The sequence below is a fragment of the Brachycentrus maculatus genome, unplaced genomic scaffold (genome assembly GCF_059751285.1).
Source record: "Brachycentrus maculatus isolate JH-2025_06_01 unplaced genomic scaffold, ASM5975128v1 h1tg000086l, whole genome shotgun sequence".
Lineage (NCBI taxonomy): Eukaryota > Metazoa > Arthropoda > Insecta > Trichoptera > Brachycentridae > Brachycentrus > Brachycentrus maculatus.
Genome location: NW_028280840.1, coordinates 513,258 through 529,600, shown reverse-complemented (window position 1 = coordinate 529,600; position 16,343 = coordinate 513,258). Strand labels below are relative to the sequence as shown.

Here is a 16,343-nt window from a genome sequence, read left to right as displayed (position 1 = left end):
ATGCACAAATTGAAAAATATCACTTATTGTATAAAATATGCTTTATTAGTCCCAAAAAAATGTTTCGCATAATATTGTAAAGCCTTTTTATTTGATTTTTTTATACTGGAGTTGAAAAAATTTAATAATTGCAAAAGTAATTAAACTAACTAAAAGTTTATAAAGTCAAATTCTCTTTCGATGCGCAGTGTTAGAATAAGTATTTCTTCTTCTTGGTCCCAGTTGGCTTTGGATGAATCAGGATCAATAGAGTGTGGTAATGGCAGCACAAATCTATGAGAAAATCCAGATAGTTTTATCTCAGATTTGGTGACCTCCAACTCCAAGCCAGTAAACACTTCACCGGGTAACTTAATAGTTAGAATCATGTCTTCACAACTAGCAGTCGCTGGAGTCTTACCACCCATTTGTAAATATATATCTTCCGGACTAACCGCTTGTCTATACTTGATATTATAGGTCGGCTCTTTTCTGCCATCAAGGAATGACTGCTGAATCTCATTTTCTTCCTTAAGTTCATATTCTTCAATAGTTTTAGGATCTTTAGGGCGATCATCAGTTATTTTCATTTGGCCTGGAGGTAATGGTTTAGTAATTTGATATCCTAAAAAACAAGAATTTTAGATGCATAATTTCTTCTTGCAGACTGTGAACATCAGCCATACATAAAGAAAGAATCCCGCCTTTTATAATTTGCCCAGGATTGTGACAAATGCAATCTATCCTTAAGAGTTGGGTGGAGATATGCCTCAATATTGCAGTGATCAAGAACAGTATAAACCTAGTTAGTGTTAATGTTGATTTTACAACAAAAAACATTGTTGGTCAAATTTTGAAGTGATAACCTTCTCCCCCTAGCCTTCACTTGTGATGATATCTTTCTTCGGAACTGGTTAAGCACAATTAAATTTTCATTTGTTTCATGAAAACTTACCTATTTTAAAATTTGATTTTAAGTAAATATTATAGATTAAAATAATAAAACACAGGGGGTCTGGAATAGTAAAAAGAAAATCATGTATTCCTTAACAACAACTAAAAATTGGTATTCATTTAATGGCTGCTAAAATAAATTGTGCACAAAATGAGTTTTTCCGATATATTGCAATACTGAGGAGTTACTAAAAATTCTATAGAAGTGTTCTCACCTGCTTTTGGTAAATCATCTTTTGGTTCAACTTCTTCATCTGGTTGTTTCAATAATTCAGCTAACTTTAAAATATCTAACCCACTAGTGTAGTCCATCATACTTAATAATGGTCAGTCAACACTTGCTGACTTATGGATGTAACAATCCACGGTTACGATAAATGTAAGTTTTTCCCATCGCCATGGAGATATGAAAAACTTGCCATCTGTTGGAATAGGTGCCTAATTTTGGTCTTTTTTTCGGTTTTATTAAATAATGTAATTTTATTTTCTCCATAATTTGCATTGCATGTTTTCATCCATTTATGTATCTGTATGTTGTAATTCAGTAAATATTGTCTCCAGATGCCAGCTTTCAATGACGTGAGATTCCATGCTTTCATTTCTGAATTAACGCTTAAACATTTTTCACTTCTTGAATGACCAGAAGATAGGGAAAATAATTTTAATACGTTTACTGGATATCCATAAATATATATTTTTAAATGTCTGTAATCCATTTATAATTTTTGCAAGTCCACAAAAAAGTCAACAAATTATTATTGAATCTGCTGCAGAGTATGTACACAGTAGGCGTAAGACGAAGTGATGAGATTGGCAAAATAAATATTAGCTTTATTCAAGTGATATGTCTATGCTATAAAATGGATAATTTGAATTAAATTAAAATAAACTTGTCATAAGGCACAATTCTGCTCAGAATTAAATGTCAGTACTGACAACAGGCGATGGATGTAAGAAGTGCCTAATTAAACAGCAATTACTACTACAAAGTCATACATTACCTATTTTATAAAGAATAAAAAGTCGGCACATAAAAATTAAATAATCAACCATTTACATCATAGCTGCTAACTGTGTGCATACTTGTGAGAGATATCTCTACTTGCCTTTTTATTAACACCTGTAGCATGTTTTTCTTTAAATGGTTCAAAATATTCAGTTGATACACACTGCTTTAATATACCTTGAATTGTCAGAAGTACGTGGCGTATAGTAAAAGAAGTCTTCCTTTACTTTCAATGGTTTAGTTATAAAGCATTCTAATCACAATAGTTGAAGTACGTAATGTCTTACTATACAAATATGTAAAATTAAAGGCACCAGACTTAAAAAGGTTGAGTGGAGATTGAAGGAATGATTAAATTTAATATAGGTACAATTTTATACAGGCAAGAGAAAATTGGAAAATATATACATATGTACATAAAACTTTATATATAAATTTATTCTGATTAAGTGTAATATGGAAGGGTGTGAAATGAATTCCTCAAATAGAAAAGATAATAAACAATATTAAAATGCACTTTTATGCACAGCAATTTATAATATTATAGGTACATAAATAATTTATAATAATGCATCATGTAGGTAATAAATGTGAGGTTAGATGTTATAAAAATATATATTAATAATTTATGAAAAATGCAAAATTAAGAAGAATTGTCATCATTTGCAGATACTTAAAAAAGATGAAATGTACATATGTATGAATTATTATGTAGTAATTATTTTTCATGTTTTTGAGATTTATGTTTATTTATATTTATTTATGTGAATTATGAGAAAAATATTGTCTTTAGAATAATTAGGCTTCAGTAAAAACACTTCATATTTGCATCTCACTAATGAATGTTGCAAGAAACTAAGAAAACAAAATGACTTCACAACACATATGTTAGGAGTAATGTATTTTTCAGTTGATAAAAATAAAAAATAATTATAAAAATATAGATAGATGTTTAATATTTATTTATTTTTTATTTTTTAAATAATGTGAAAGTAAAAGTTAATTATTTGGAACACACTCATTATAAGATGATTTACAATTTGACGAGTTAACTAGTATATATACTTGTATATACATAAACATACAATCACAAGTAGCTTTTAATTCAATAACTAAATTTGTATTATTTACATTGACTATGAGTGTGTGGGCAGCTGAAGCTGCTTATTAACATAAACCCCAAGAACATCACTCAAAACACAAGGAGGGCTAAAATTATACAAGAATGGCATTTCCGGCCATGTACGTCTATTGTTTAAAACATTTATATAAAGATTAGTGTGAAATTTGTGGCAAAACACTTAGTTTACCTAAAAAGTCACTATGAACGGAAATAGTAATTTTAAGATTTAGATTAATTACGATTAGTAGCAGCGACGCTAATCTCTTTCACATATAGGAAAAGTCTCACGCTTAGCCCCATTCATCACCTACCCTACAAATAGATTTATTATAAAAACATAACTTACAAAGTATAAACTCGCGCGTATAATATATAAATAAGCTAAAAAAAAGTTGTTTTGACGGCTTCTAAATGATAAATGCCCGCGGAATCATGACTTCCCTTCCAACTATCACCCTGACACCCTGATCATCGAGTCTTTGAGACGTGAACAATTTGATAACAAACATTAAATATCTAGAGTTCCTCACGGCAGGCGGGTCCCGACGGCATACGGACAATGTATCCCGCACAACTTATCTAATAAATTTTGAACGATCAACAGGCAAAAAATAAAAAGGATCACTAATAGAAGGCGGTCTCCGGATATTATTTGTCATCAGTATCGGGAGGCGCCGCGCTGTAATCCAGTTGGTAGACTGCCGCACGGGTCATGTCGTCTATAGAGGGCTCTTTGCAGTCGGCCCCCGTGTGGCCCGTGCCGCCGCAGTTGAAGCAGGAGAGCTTAGGCGGGGCGTATAGCGGTATGGGGTGGAAGCCGGGCGGGTAGGGCAGCGTGGCCGCGCCGCCGCCCAGGTACAGGTCCCCGTTGGCGGGGAAGGGGCAGGGCGAGAAGCCGTGCCGATAGGCGGGGAACGCGGGCAGCCCGCGCGGGAAGGCCAGCGCGTAGGGGGCTGCGGGCGACACAGGCGGGCCCCCCGCGGGCGGCGAGTGCGAGCCCGTGCTGGAGCCCGAGTCGCTGCCCGAGGACTGCTGCAGGGAGGAGGAGCGCAGGAGCGACGAGTACGTGCCTGCACCCCCCGGCCCCGCCCCGCCGCCCACGCCTATTCGCCTGACACTCGATCGTCGCATACCATTCATATTCTCTATTGACTGCAGTTGGGCGATGGCTTTTAATTGAAAATCTGGATCATGTAACTTCTCTTCTTCTAAGTGCCTCTGAAATAAAAATATATCATATTTAGAATGACGTAGTTCATTTTTATTTATGAAATAAGTTAAATAAACAGAAACAAATAATATTTATTTAAAATCATAAATTCAGAAAAGTGATTTAAGTAAATGACTTCACTCACGGCTCTTGCTGTGCATCATTTTGTACACAGAAAGCATGTGGATTTTAATTATAGTTCATTCCTTCAATTTTCAATGAGCTTTTACAACATACTTTTGTCGAAAATAAGAATTCAAAGTATTTAAAAAAAAAAATCAAGTATTCAAGTCTAAAAAATAAGCTGGTATACTTGCAATAAAAATGTTTTACTGCATTTGTATTTTTTATTATCTCAGTTCATTTCATTGTTTATATCGTTCTTTAATTCATAATTTGGTATTATATAATTGATTACTTATTAAATAGTGAATAAAATAATTCTCCTCAATCATTAGAAAGAGATGTATAGAGGAGTATAATTATTGTTATTGTTGTTTTTTTTTTTAAGATTATAGAATTCCTCAGTAAATAATAAAAATTAAGAAAAAACATACATACAAATATTCATCTAAGTTCCTCCAAGCAGAACATGGTAAGAACTTTTACAATTAAAGCACATACATTTTATACAAAATTTCAATTTAAAACATTGCTGGACTATAAAGTAAAGTAATCAAAATGGTTGAATTACTTTACTTTATCATAATAATTATCTATTCTTGTACTTGAAATTTTTAAAAGCAATTAATCTAATCGGCACTTACGACCCGGAGGCAAACTATACAGCTCAGAGCACTAAGCTTTGCTCCACACTGAAATTGTGTTTATCCAATGCTTTTAAATTGTCCTGGTGCCCGAATTTATTCTAATATTAATAAAGAGTGAGTACAATAAAACCTCAATATAACGAATCTTTATAAAAAAAAACTTCGGAAATAACGAACAAAAAATCCATTCAAATATTTTTAAAAAATCAAGACGTTTTGTTGATATTATACATACTTAAATTCAAGTGTCGCTGCATGTAAAAAATCTTTAGTGGCCATGAAGTAATCAGTGGTAAGATCACATCTCGACGATCTAATAACATTTTTTGACTATTCGTCAAATAACTAAGTTCAACTATGTTACACGCATTTTTGTAATTTTAGAGAGTTTAAAAAAAAACAGCAACCATTAAAAGTGGAATTACAACTTGATTACTAGGATTACCGAAAGCAAGAGTGTCGGTATTAAACCGCAACATCACTTCACGACGAGTGTCCAAAGACCATAAATGGATTTTTTTTTGGGTTTATTAAATAAAAAAGACTAAATATCCCCAGTAACTGTTGAGTGGCAAAAGATGGAAAATGGGTTAATAGTGTTGTATATTTACATCGGATTTTGAATATTGTATAGTAATACCGTGCTTAGCGCAGGTAATCTGTGAAAAGCAAAACGGCACGCAGAACAAATAAGGGATAAAGGGGGTCTCTATTTTCCAGTCTGTAAAGAAATACTTTGTCTTTTTTGTGCTACTTTGACACACTTCTTACATGAATCTCTGCCATTTTTGTATGCAGTGCACAATTATCGCGACTTTATGTAAAAAAAATAATGTGTTTGAAACGACAATATAGTACTATAGCTTAACTGTAACTTATTGGGAATGCACACCTTAAACGCAACTGAATAAATATTACGAAAAGAGTGAAATAGTAAAAAATTACATTTTTTGGTTCCTGAGTGAATCACTGAACCACACTATTAAAACAGTGTTATAGGAAAAAAGGCATAAATAAGGGTGACATCAAGTTGGGTTTTACTGCAATTGAAGATTTCAACACATTTTGTAGATGTAAGTGACTGACTTGACTGACTTGGACTTAAATGGCCGGCATTTTAAAGTAAATATTCTTAAATATATAGGAGATTAGGTACAGCCGGAGAGTTGAAAACATCGGATGCAATTAGCGAACTAACCTCGTTGATTGTGAGATTATTGAAGGTGGGCACTATGTGCATGTGGTCCAGTTGGTGCGGCGGCGGGGTGGAGTCCTGCGAAGGGCGGCGGGCGGGGGGGCGTGGCGGGTGCGGGGGCTGCGCATGGTGCAGCGGGGCTGGGGGCGCGGGGGGCGCGGAGGGCGCGGGCGGCAGGCGGCCCGGGGAGCCCGGCCGGCTGTCGCAGGGCGAGGAGCCCCGGGACACCAGCGGAGAGGGCCGTGCGGGGTACTGCATCATCTGCGTCAACAATCAACACTAAATACCTGCCACCGTTCGTGGTGACATCACACGACGTCAAACCACAGTACATCCTTATGTTGGATTACAGTAGATATATCATAGTCGTACAGGACAAAGTGACCGACTAACATAACGTAAAATGTTCAGGAGGGCCATTTAAATCATTTTTGCTTGGCAAGAAAATAAACATCAATGCAGTTAGTCATTTTTAACAAGTCAATATATTATGCTTCCAAGTTTAAAATCCAGTAGGATTTTTTTCAGGGCAATATTAAGCTAGTAGAATATCAAATATTCAATGATCACGTTTTTGTAAAAAATGCACTTGGTCACTTTCTCCTGTATGACTACGATATATTCCATTAAAATTGTTTGTAAATCAAAATTCCATTAAAATAAATCATAACATCGTTTTTATTTGATCTTTATCCAGACCCAAATGGCGCACAGGACACTAGATAGGATTGAGCCGTGTTAACTTGGACTTTAATTATATGAAATTCAAATTGAGAGAGGAGTGGATGTTTCATGGGATATAGAGATGTTAGCGAAAGAGTTCAGGGTAAAAGAAAGACGTTAGTTTTATATGGGTAAGGAAATGTGTATAATATTACTTTTAATCAAAAAGGAGAATAGTGACAATGTCTAGGACGCATTTTCATAATAGTACAAGCATGTGTAACCCATCGGAAATTTGTGCGTGTTTCTTGAGGTCACGTATCACATTTTACGTACACATGAAATCTGGTTCACTCAGGATAATTTAAAGAAACAAAGTAATACGCATACATATTTCGAAAAAGTCCAGAAAGAATTTTATTTATCCTACAGGACTTTTTAACTGACGACTCGGGTCATAAATGTTATAGAGGTCTCACTCACACTTGTGCACATTATGGCTGAATGTACAATAGGTGCATAAGTGCAAGTAAGACGTAAAGTAAGATGAGATGTCAAAAAATAATATGAAAATAACTCCTGTAATTGGAGATAATCCAGATTTTGTGAACAAGTATTTGGACACACTCAAAATGTTGTAAGTACATTTAAAAATTATACACATACATAAATGAAATAATTATTCTTATTAGATTTCAGAGCTATATTTAAATAACAGATCAATTGAATAAAAAGATAAAGTGCTATATTTCAAACTAATATGGCGGTTAAGTGGTAAATAATCAATTGAAATAAATATTTTTTTTTAAATAAAAGGAACAATTCATTGAGTTTTTTCTGTGAATAAAGGAAAATACAAATAACACCATTATAATGTGTTATTACTTCACACTGATATAAAGAAATTTTTTGAGGCTAATTTCTCACGGGAACCATTTTGAAGACTGCCAAATAATTGCTTCTAGCTACAAAATATCTTACATTTCAAATTTTACAAATCAGATGAGTAGGGTGGCTATCAAGTACAGAACCTCAATAAATGATAATATAAGAATACAAACAAATATTTGCTATCAGTATTGAAAAAACTACTTTTTGGCTAGGTGTTGAAATATACAACGGAGAGGTACATCAAGCCGTACTGCCCCACGGTTGTAATACCACATGATTATCACGGGCTAAAACCCATGATATTAATTGATCATATGTACTGAATTTAATAATTTTTACAGTTTAAAATAAATTTGCTGCAATAATATATTTTTAAATATGCAACAATTTTTTTTGCAAAACGCTTACATTCTCACTAAATCGATCACCTTTCATTATAAAATGAACTTTTACTTTATTTCGACAGATATTGATGCACAGCATTAAAAGGTCAAGTTTTAAGAAAAAAAAAATAAGATAACACTCCTTATCATTCATCGTTCACTTTGTCCAATATCGCTTTAATAATTTGATTTAGTGAACGATGAACGATAAGGAGAGTGTTATATTACCATACCACAAAGTTAACAATACTTTTACTTTACAGAATATTAAAAAGAAAAAAAAAGAAAGAGTATCATGTTGGTTGAAATTAGCTTTAGACACCGCCAAATCATACATCTATCCTCGATAGTAACATAGCAGATGACAGTTAATCTCGATACAGTAGAAGTTCAAGTTTATGACATGAATGTCTCTAAAACACCAGCCTCAACTGACCTCTAAGGGTTGATTTGGGGATGTGGTGATGAGTCCAGGTGGCCAGTGTCCCTGCCCAACGGTGTAGTCAGGCATGGCATAGTGCGGCATGGCCGGCATCGAGTGCATGGGGTGCACATTCTCAGTCATCATGGCATACAGAGGCTCGTTGGGAGGCAGGGATTGACTGCCCATGCCGACTAATGAATTCATCATCTCGCCCATTTGTTCCGACCCAACTGGTTGCACCTGTTTTTTAATACAAAGAAAACATACAATTTTATTAAGGTAGGAAAAATAAATATTTATTTAATATTTAACATCATATTTATAAGGATGATTTTAATCGTTTTAGTTTTAAATTCATATTTTCATCAAAAGTATTAATAAAATGAACTGAAAACCTCGTATAAAGTAATTTCATTAATGAAATTATTATTAATTCGCATTGGTGCAGTATTATCTGGTTCATTAATGACAAAGTAATCAGTCTTACACTCAAGGTCACAGGTCAGGGTTTACATATTAAAAAGTAATTATAAACTTATACGATGAGCTGAAAATCATATATATATTAAAATTAAGTAATTCTTTTGCATTTTTGAGAAAAACTGTTGTAATTTTGAAAGTTTATAATAGGTGTGTCATTAAGTTCCTTGGTGTAAACTTGGAATACAGCTTACATAAAACACATATATTGATAATCTGGTCAGTAAAATAGACATGTTTATTATTATTTATTATTATTATTATTATTATTTATTATTTATTATTTTTAACAAATTCTACAAAAGTATGTATTAAACAACCAGTATATGCATATTTTCACAAACCAGTTAAATATCAGCCGGAAATACATCTATATATGGTAAAATTTGAAATACATAGACTACGAAATGACAATAATTTCAATATTATGCGACTCTTAGATAAATATATTAAATCAAATTACATTTAAAGTAAATGAAACATTATTTTGAAGTTAAGAAAACAAATATAATGTTTTACCTTTTCCGTAAAATAAAAAAAATTGTTGTGCAATGTCGGATGTCGTTAATCTCGCATACAGAACCAAAAACGTCAGTGAATTGTAAAGTTTGCTGTTTCATTTAACATTACATTATTTTAATAAACGATGACCAGTGGTCTCAGCTCTGAACGCAGGATCAACACAATGTCAAGCAACCAGATGAACATTAGAATTTTCTGCCTTTGAGTAGTTGATACACTGCAAGCAGTGATTGGATATATTTATTTTAACATCTGATTATGGATGTCATTTTCAAGCATTTTACTATACCAATGGAACGGTGCATCAAATACATATTTTAACAAATTAGACGGCCAGAGATATACCTTGTTTAATATAGGCAACCACCTACAATATTAAAATAAATGATTTTTTTAATGTAGTTGATGGACTTAATTTAAAGCACCATAGCAGTGTTCCGTAAAAACTTTAATGCAATAATATATTGCGCAAAAGTAAACCAAAAAAAGATTGAAAAGGTTATTTAAGGATAATTCTCTATTTGTGGGGTTCCAAATAATAAAGCAATTCAATGTAACAGTTTCACGATTCTTATATATGCAATTATAACTCACCTGTAAAGGAGGCGTCTTTACATATATGAGAGTATTCATGGGAGTTAGTCCTGATACACTAGGAGGAGGGACGGCGAGGTTGGGTGCTACACTGGTATGTAATATACAACTATTGGTTGGCGGCGCCGTGTTTGCAGAGACTGGCGGTGGATTATATCTGTTCCTTTCATCTTCTAATTTTAGTTTTTCTAGAATTTCTCCAAAATGAGTGTGCTGATCAAACGTGAAGGCCGGGTGATGGAGAGCCATTGTATACAATAATAATAACTCTTCCAAAGGGTCCCCGTACACTCCACCGAGAAGACCAGACTGTTCCAGGCCAACCATTACATTATACAATGTAGATGCGCATGCATAATTGCAAGAACGGAGGAGAGAGACGTATAGGGCCATTTTTCGACGTGTTCTGTGATCTGTATTAGCACCGCCAATATCAGCAGCAAGATCTGCGTTGCTGTTAGCCCTGACTTCTGCTCCACGTAACTCCTGGAAATCCCGTTTTCCCAGTTCTTCGAGGTATGTGCCAATGAAACGCAATTCAAACGGGAGGCACATATTTAAAAGACTACACATTGCATCGATACGTTTATAGCTTTCTAACTCTTTAAACCATGAAACCACGTCCTCTTTGCAAACCATTTCCAGAACACATTGAAACTTCAGGGTGAAAGTCTATAATATATCCGTCAGCGCAAATTGAGGTATATTTATACAATTTAACGACTTAAATCGCGCAATCCAATACACTAAAAGACTTCAGAATAGTTTTCACTAAACATCAGTGAATGAACGACTTCGGACTAGCAAATAGCAAATGCTTGCCAGTATGCCAGTATTGGTTACGCTAGTTCGCTGGGCAGGCTGCATTTGGCCTTCAACAAATTTGACGAATTAATTTATCTATGTAAAATATATGTTTTCAAATTAAAAAAGGTAGGTACTTTATATAATAAAAAATCAGGGATAGACTGAGTAAACCAATTATTATTGATCGACCTTTTTTGTCGACATAACACCTCATTCTGAAAATTATTATTGATTATAAAATATAATAATAAACTTTCACTATAAATCAACTCGGTTTCAGTGTTTATAACAACTATTAGAAGAGAATTTCATGCAATCAGTTCCCGCAACAACAACGGCAATTTAGTGAGCTGGTAGATCAAAATTTAAAAACACACCCAGCAATTTGAAGCCGATGCAGTGGTACTTTTTGATTTGGGTGGTGTCGTGTTATCTGTTATCAATTAAAGTTTGTCATTTACATGTAGCTATCCAGAGATGTGTTTTTTTGGATTTCAATCTGTTTTCAGCCATCCATTCTCATATTTTCTCAATAAAATTATTAATATAATCACCAAATTTATTTTTCTCCCACGGTTTACATAAACAATAAATTTTCGTAGCAACCGCATAGCAGCGGAACTATAATTCAAGAAACTTTAATATATTTTTAGAGTAGAGATGATGCAGAAGAAAGAGGACTTGGGAGTGAAGACAACTCCAATAGAGATAATTAAAAAAAAATCCATAAAGCCCTTACTTTTAGGAAGCTTGTCTTAACTAACTAACCATCACCCCGCTTCACCGAAGGGGTAGGCAGAGAGAATAGAACGCCACACCACTCTGCCTTTGCAAGCATTATTCGCCTCTTCCACGTTCATGCATCTCCTCATACATACCCGCCGATTGTTACGACTCTTAACCTGACCAGTTTCAAGTATTTGGCAAACCTGATCGTGCCATGCTTGCCAAGTTTGTCTTCAAGTAAGATAATAAGGATGGGAAATCTAATTGAAAAAATACATCACACACACCAATTAAAAATAAAACTTGCTTGAATTCCTTTTTATAAAAAAAGAAATATTTCAGAAAGAATTAATAAATTTTTGCCCAACGACAAATATTATAAACATAAAAAGATGTATAAGTAGGTACTAAATAATTAATGAGTGATCGTTTATGCTTCAATGTCTATGAAAATCACGCAAACATAAAGAAAATCTATGGATTCTTACTCTGCAATTTTTGACGTGATAACTGTTTGTCATCCGTCTTCATTATTTTTGGTGAATTGAAATTATTACTCGCAACAGGATCTGCACCAACTGTTTATTTATTGTGAAAACAGTCTTTATAAAGTGAATTTCGATAATATGGGTGGCACGGACGTTATTCAGGATGTAGAGATGAAGAATGTTGACAGCCCTACTGCGAGTGATGCGGATCCAGCAGATATCAAACGCGATGCTGATGTATTAAGTGTTCAAGATCTTAGGGAACATTCGCGTCAAATAGATAAAGCTGTAACATCGAAAGAGCCAAGGTTCATCCTCAGAGTGCTCCGTTCTCTGCCTAACACCAGAAGGAAGTTGAATGGCGTCGTTCTTCGCGGAATCATTTCCCAGCTATTTCCGGCTGGTTCGGATAAAGAGTCTCTCTTAGTGTTTGTTGAAGATTTGCCTGCTGGAACCGCCGAACCTGAAGCACCCAGAGCTCGAAGCGCGCCTAAAACGCCCGTTCCAGAGGTTGATGCATATATCCATTTATTAATACTCTTGAGATTATTAGACACGAACAAATTGCAGGAAGCCGTTACCTGTACTCAGCAGTTAATGACCAAAGTGACCTCCCAGAATAGGAGAACTCTGGATTTAGTCGCAGCAAAATGTTACTTTTATCATTCTCGAGTGGCAGAGCTTACCAACAAGTTGGATGGAATAAGAGGGTTCTTGCACGCGCGTCTCCGCACATCGACCCTGAGGAATGATTTCGAAGGTCAGGCTGTTTTAATCAACTGCCTTCTGCGGAATTACTTGCACTACTCTTTGTACGACCAGGCAGATAAACTAGTAAGCAAGTCAGTGTATCCAGAAACCGCTAGTAACAATGAGTGGGCTCGATTCTTGTACTATCTGGGGCGTATCAAGGCAGCGAGGTTGGAATACAGCGAAGCGCACAAGCACCTGGTGCAAGCCATGCGTAAGGCGCCGCAGACGGCCGCTGTCGGCTTCCGCCAAACCGTGCAAAAGTTGGCGATCGTCGTTGAATTGTTGCTGGGAGATATTCCAGAGCGCCAAATTTTCAGGCAAGCCGCTTTGCGCCGCGCTCTCGCTCCATACTTCCAGTTGACACAGGCTGTGAGAATGGGGAACCTTCAGAGATTCGGAGAAGTGTTGGAAAGTTTCGGGCCTCAGTTCAGGGTCGATCATACGTTCACTCTCATTTTGAGATTGCGTCACAACGTTATAAAGACGGCTATTCGATCCATAGGCTTATCTTATTCTCGCATATCTCCGCAAGATATCGCCGGCAAGCTGGGCTTGGATTCGGCGGAAGATGCGGAGTTTATAGTGGCTAAAGCCATCAGGGATGGTGTGATCGAAGCGACACTGGATCCGGAGCGCGGCTACATGAGCAGTAAGGAAAGTTCGGACATCTACTGCACTCGGGAACCTCAGTTGGCGTTCCACCAGAGAATCTCCTTCTGCTTGGATCTCCACAAGCAGAGCGTGAAGGCCATGCGTTACCCTCCCAAATCTTATGGCAAAGAACTCGAGAGTGCGGAGGAGCGCAGAGAGCGGGAGCAACAGGATTTAGAGCTGGCCAAGGAAATGGCAGAAGAAGATGATGATGGCTTCCCTTAGTAAATTTTTTGCAACGGGGTCATATTTTTTATAGCCTATATTCATATAATTCATTATTTGTATGTTTTAATAACCATTTCGGATAAAATTGTATTTTGAGAATTCAATAATAAACAGTGCGATTTCAGTTGTTATTCTTGTATTTTAGTCCTCTGAGACTACATTGGTGTTGTTTGTTTCTTTGTCTGGTCTGGTAGCCTGTTGAAAAAATAACCTAATTGAAAAATGAGAGACCCGATAATAAAATTGCCAACTAATATTGTCTTTTTATGTTGTATTGTCCCTTCATCTAAATATTAGAATTTACCTTTTTTTATCATCAGTTTTACATATACCTTTTTTTTAAACGTGTTATTTTTAATGCAGGTATCATTTTCTAAAATATCAATGTCACATCAATATATGACATTGCTCAAAATAAATAAATCACGCAGCTTCTCCACAGGGGTAGGCAGAGAGAATAGAACGCCACACTATTCTGTCTGCAAACAATCTTCGCTTCTTCCAGATTTATGCATCTCCTCATAAACAGTGGAACTCAGTTATTACGAGCACGGATATAGCGAGATCTCGGATACAATGAGGAAACATTCCTTGACATTTTGGTTTGTGATTTTCTCAATACATTTATTTAAAACACCATTTTCGACCCTAAGTAATAAAATCTGACTGGACGTTAACTGGACCAATGCCTCCGGAATAGGATTACGTTTATGACAATAGTTAAGATACTTAAGACAATTGGTGTTTTGCCGACAACATTGAAAAAGTCGAGCATATGGTTGAAATTGCATGTACAACATTCAAGCTTTGTGAAGTCAGTAGGCTCAGCACTTTATTACAATAATCAAAAAAAAATTTAGTTTATGAATGTCATGCTTGTTTCGGGGATTTTTTTATATTTTGAATGTTTTCTATGGAAAGTGCATAGTAAAAATTATGATGTGGGGAATGTCATATCAATTCTAGAGCAGGTCAGTTAAAAACAAACCCTCGAATTATAAACATGTCACTAATGAAAGAAAGTGGTTATCAATTCGTGATAAGGCGGAAATTACTCGTGAAATACAAGATGGCACAAAAAATGTGAAGTGTGTAAAAAGTTTTCATCATCCACAGTGTATTTTTATCTGCATTTGAAAAGAATATTAGAAACTGAAAAAAAGTAGGACGTATGATTGTACGAATGTTGGTGAAACTTTGCAACAATGCTTTTGTACCTAAAGAAGCACAAGATTTTCCAAATTTTATATAAAAAGTTGATTGATAGAAGAATATGACATGTGGATTGCGTATTTTTGTTTGAATTGCGACTTATTCTGTTATGCGACCATTCCAGATTTATTAACCCTTTCCGGTCCCCCAAAATCAAAAAAAAAAACAACTAGGTAGACAGTTACATTCCAATTGGAAAAAAATCCTTTGTCCTCTGCTCCACATACTGTTATAACAGATACGAGTGACAAAAATGTAAGCTTGGAATTGAAAAAAATAATACGAATGATGAAAAAAATGTTGAATAACATCCAACATAGGACCTAAGGAGGAAAAAATCGATGTCGAATAAAATTCGACATTGGACCAGTAAGGGTTAATGTCTTCATGTTAAAAGTATGTTTATAAAAAATACCTATTCTCGGATATAGTAACAGTTATAATGAGCAAATTTTGTCTATCCCGTCGTCCTTGTTATAACCGAGTTCGACCATATATACATACCCGCCTATTATTCCAGCTCCTGATCTGATCACTTTCAAGTACATATTTGAAATACTTGAACATGTCAAGTTTTTCTTGGTCTTCATGTGCTTTTATTACAAACCACATTCGTATTGTAAATTTGTTTAACTATTATTTCTAGACTCATTTGATTCACATGCCCAAACCATCTAAATACACTTTTGTTCATTTTATCAATGCTTATCTCAGCCTTGCATTCTTTCCTTATTTCGCAATTCAAACATCTATAATACATCATTTTGCCCCACATTCATCTGATAGATTGCATTTCGACTACAGTCAGTCTACTTTCACCCTTTTGCCAACTCCATCTTTCACTTTCACACATTAGTGTCGGAACCAGGAATCCATTGTGCACTGCCATTTTAGCTTTCGCTCAAAGGTTTCTATTTGCTATAACTGATTTCAGAGCACCTTTCACTCTCATTTCTATATCATTATCAATCTTTCCATCCCTAGAAAATATACATTTCAAATACAGCGGAACCTCTAATAACGAGCATAATTCGTTCCAGCATCTTACTTGTTAAATGAAACAATCTTTATTTTTTTAAGTTTAGTTGTTGACGGACCTGCAAAGCCTCCATATAAAAATAAAAACTTATCTTTTAGGCAGTGCCTATATGTAGGAAAGAAAGGATGAGTAAGAAAGTGGGTTGGTATAATTCCATTTAATTTTTTTTCTTTTGAATCACATGTCTAAAACGTGAGTTTAACTTCTCATCGAATCGATCTCTCAATAGAGCCATTGTTTCACAT

General features: G+C 35.1%; 3 protein-coding genes across 3 annotated transcripts; 1 reads left to right on the top strand and 2 right to left on the bottom strand.

Annotated features, from left to right (window-relative positions):
• Positions 1-29: 29 nt before the first annotated feature.
• On the bottom strand, positions 30-1,310 carry Dnaaf6 (Dynein axonemal assembly factor 6). Its single transcript, XM_088257716.1, has 2 exons — positions 1,149-1,310; positions 30-604 (listed from the first exon to the last, which is right to left on the bottom strand). Exons 1-2 carry the CDS (start codon positions 1,246-1,248, stop codon positions 150-152), a joined length of 555 nt encoding a protein of 184 aa, XP_088113842.1. The 5' UTR covers positions 1,249-1,310; the 3' UTR covers positions 30-149.
• A 1,587-nt stretch (positions 1,311-2,897) lies between these two features.
• On the bottom strand, positions 2,898-11,070 carry LOC148310838 (uncharacterized). Its single transcript, XM_088257715.1, has 4 exons — positions 10,195-11,070; positions 8,611-8,838; positions 6,241-6,498; positions 2,898-4,280 (listed from the first exon to the last, which is right to left on the bottom strand). Exons 1-4 carry the CDS (start codon positions 10,831-10,833, stop codon positions 3,711-3,713), a joined length of 1,695 nt encoding a protein of 564 aa, XP_088113841.1. The 5' UTR covers positions 10,834-11,070; the 3' UTR covers positions 2,898-3,710.
• A 1,120-nt stretch (positions 11,071-12,190) lies between these two features.
• Rpn3 (regulatory particle non-ATPase 3) lies at positions 12,191-14,150 on the top strand. Its single transcript, XM_088257640.1, has one exon. It carries the CDS (start codon positions 12,354-12,356, stop codon positions 13,842-13,844), a length of 1,491 nt encoding a protein of 496 aa, XP_088113766.1. The 5' UTR covers positions 12,191-12,353; the 3' UTR covers positions 13,845-14,150.
• Positions 14,151-16,343: the final 2,193 nt, after the last annotated feature.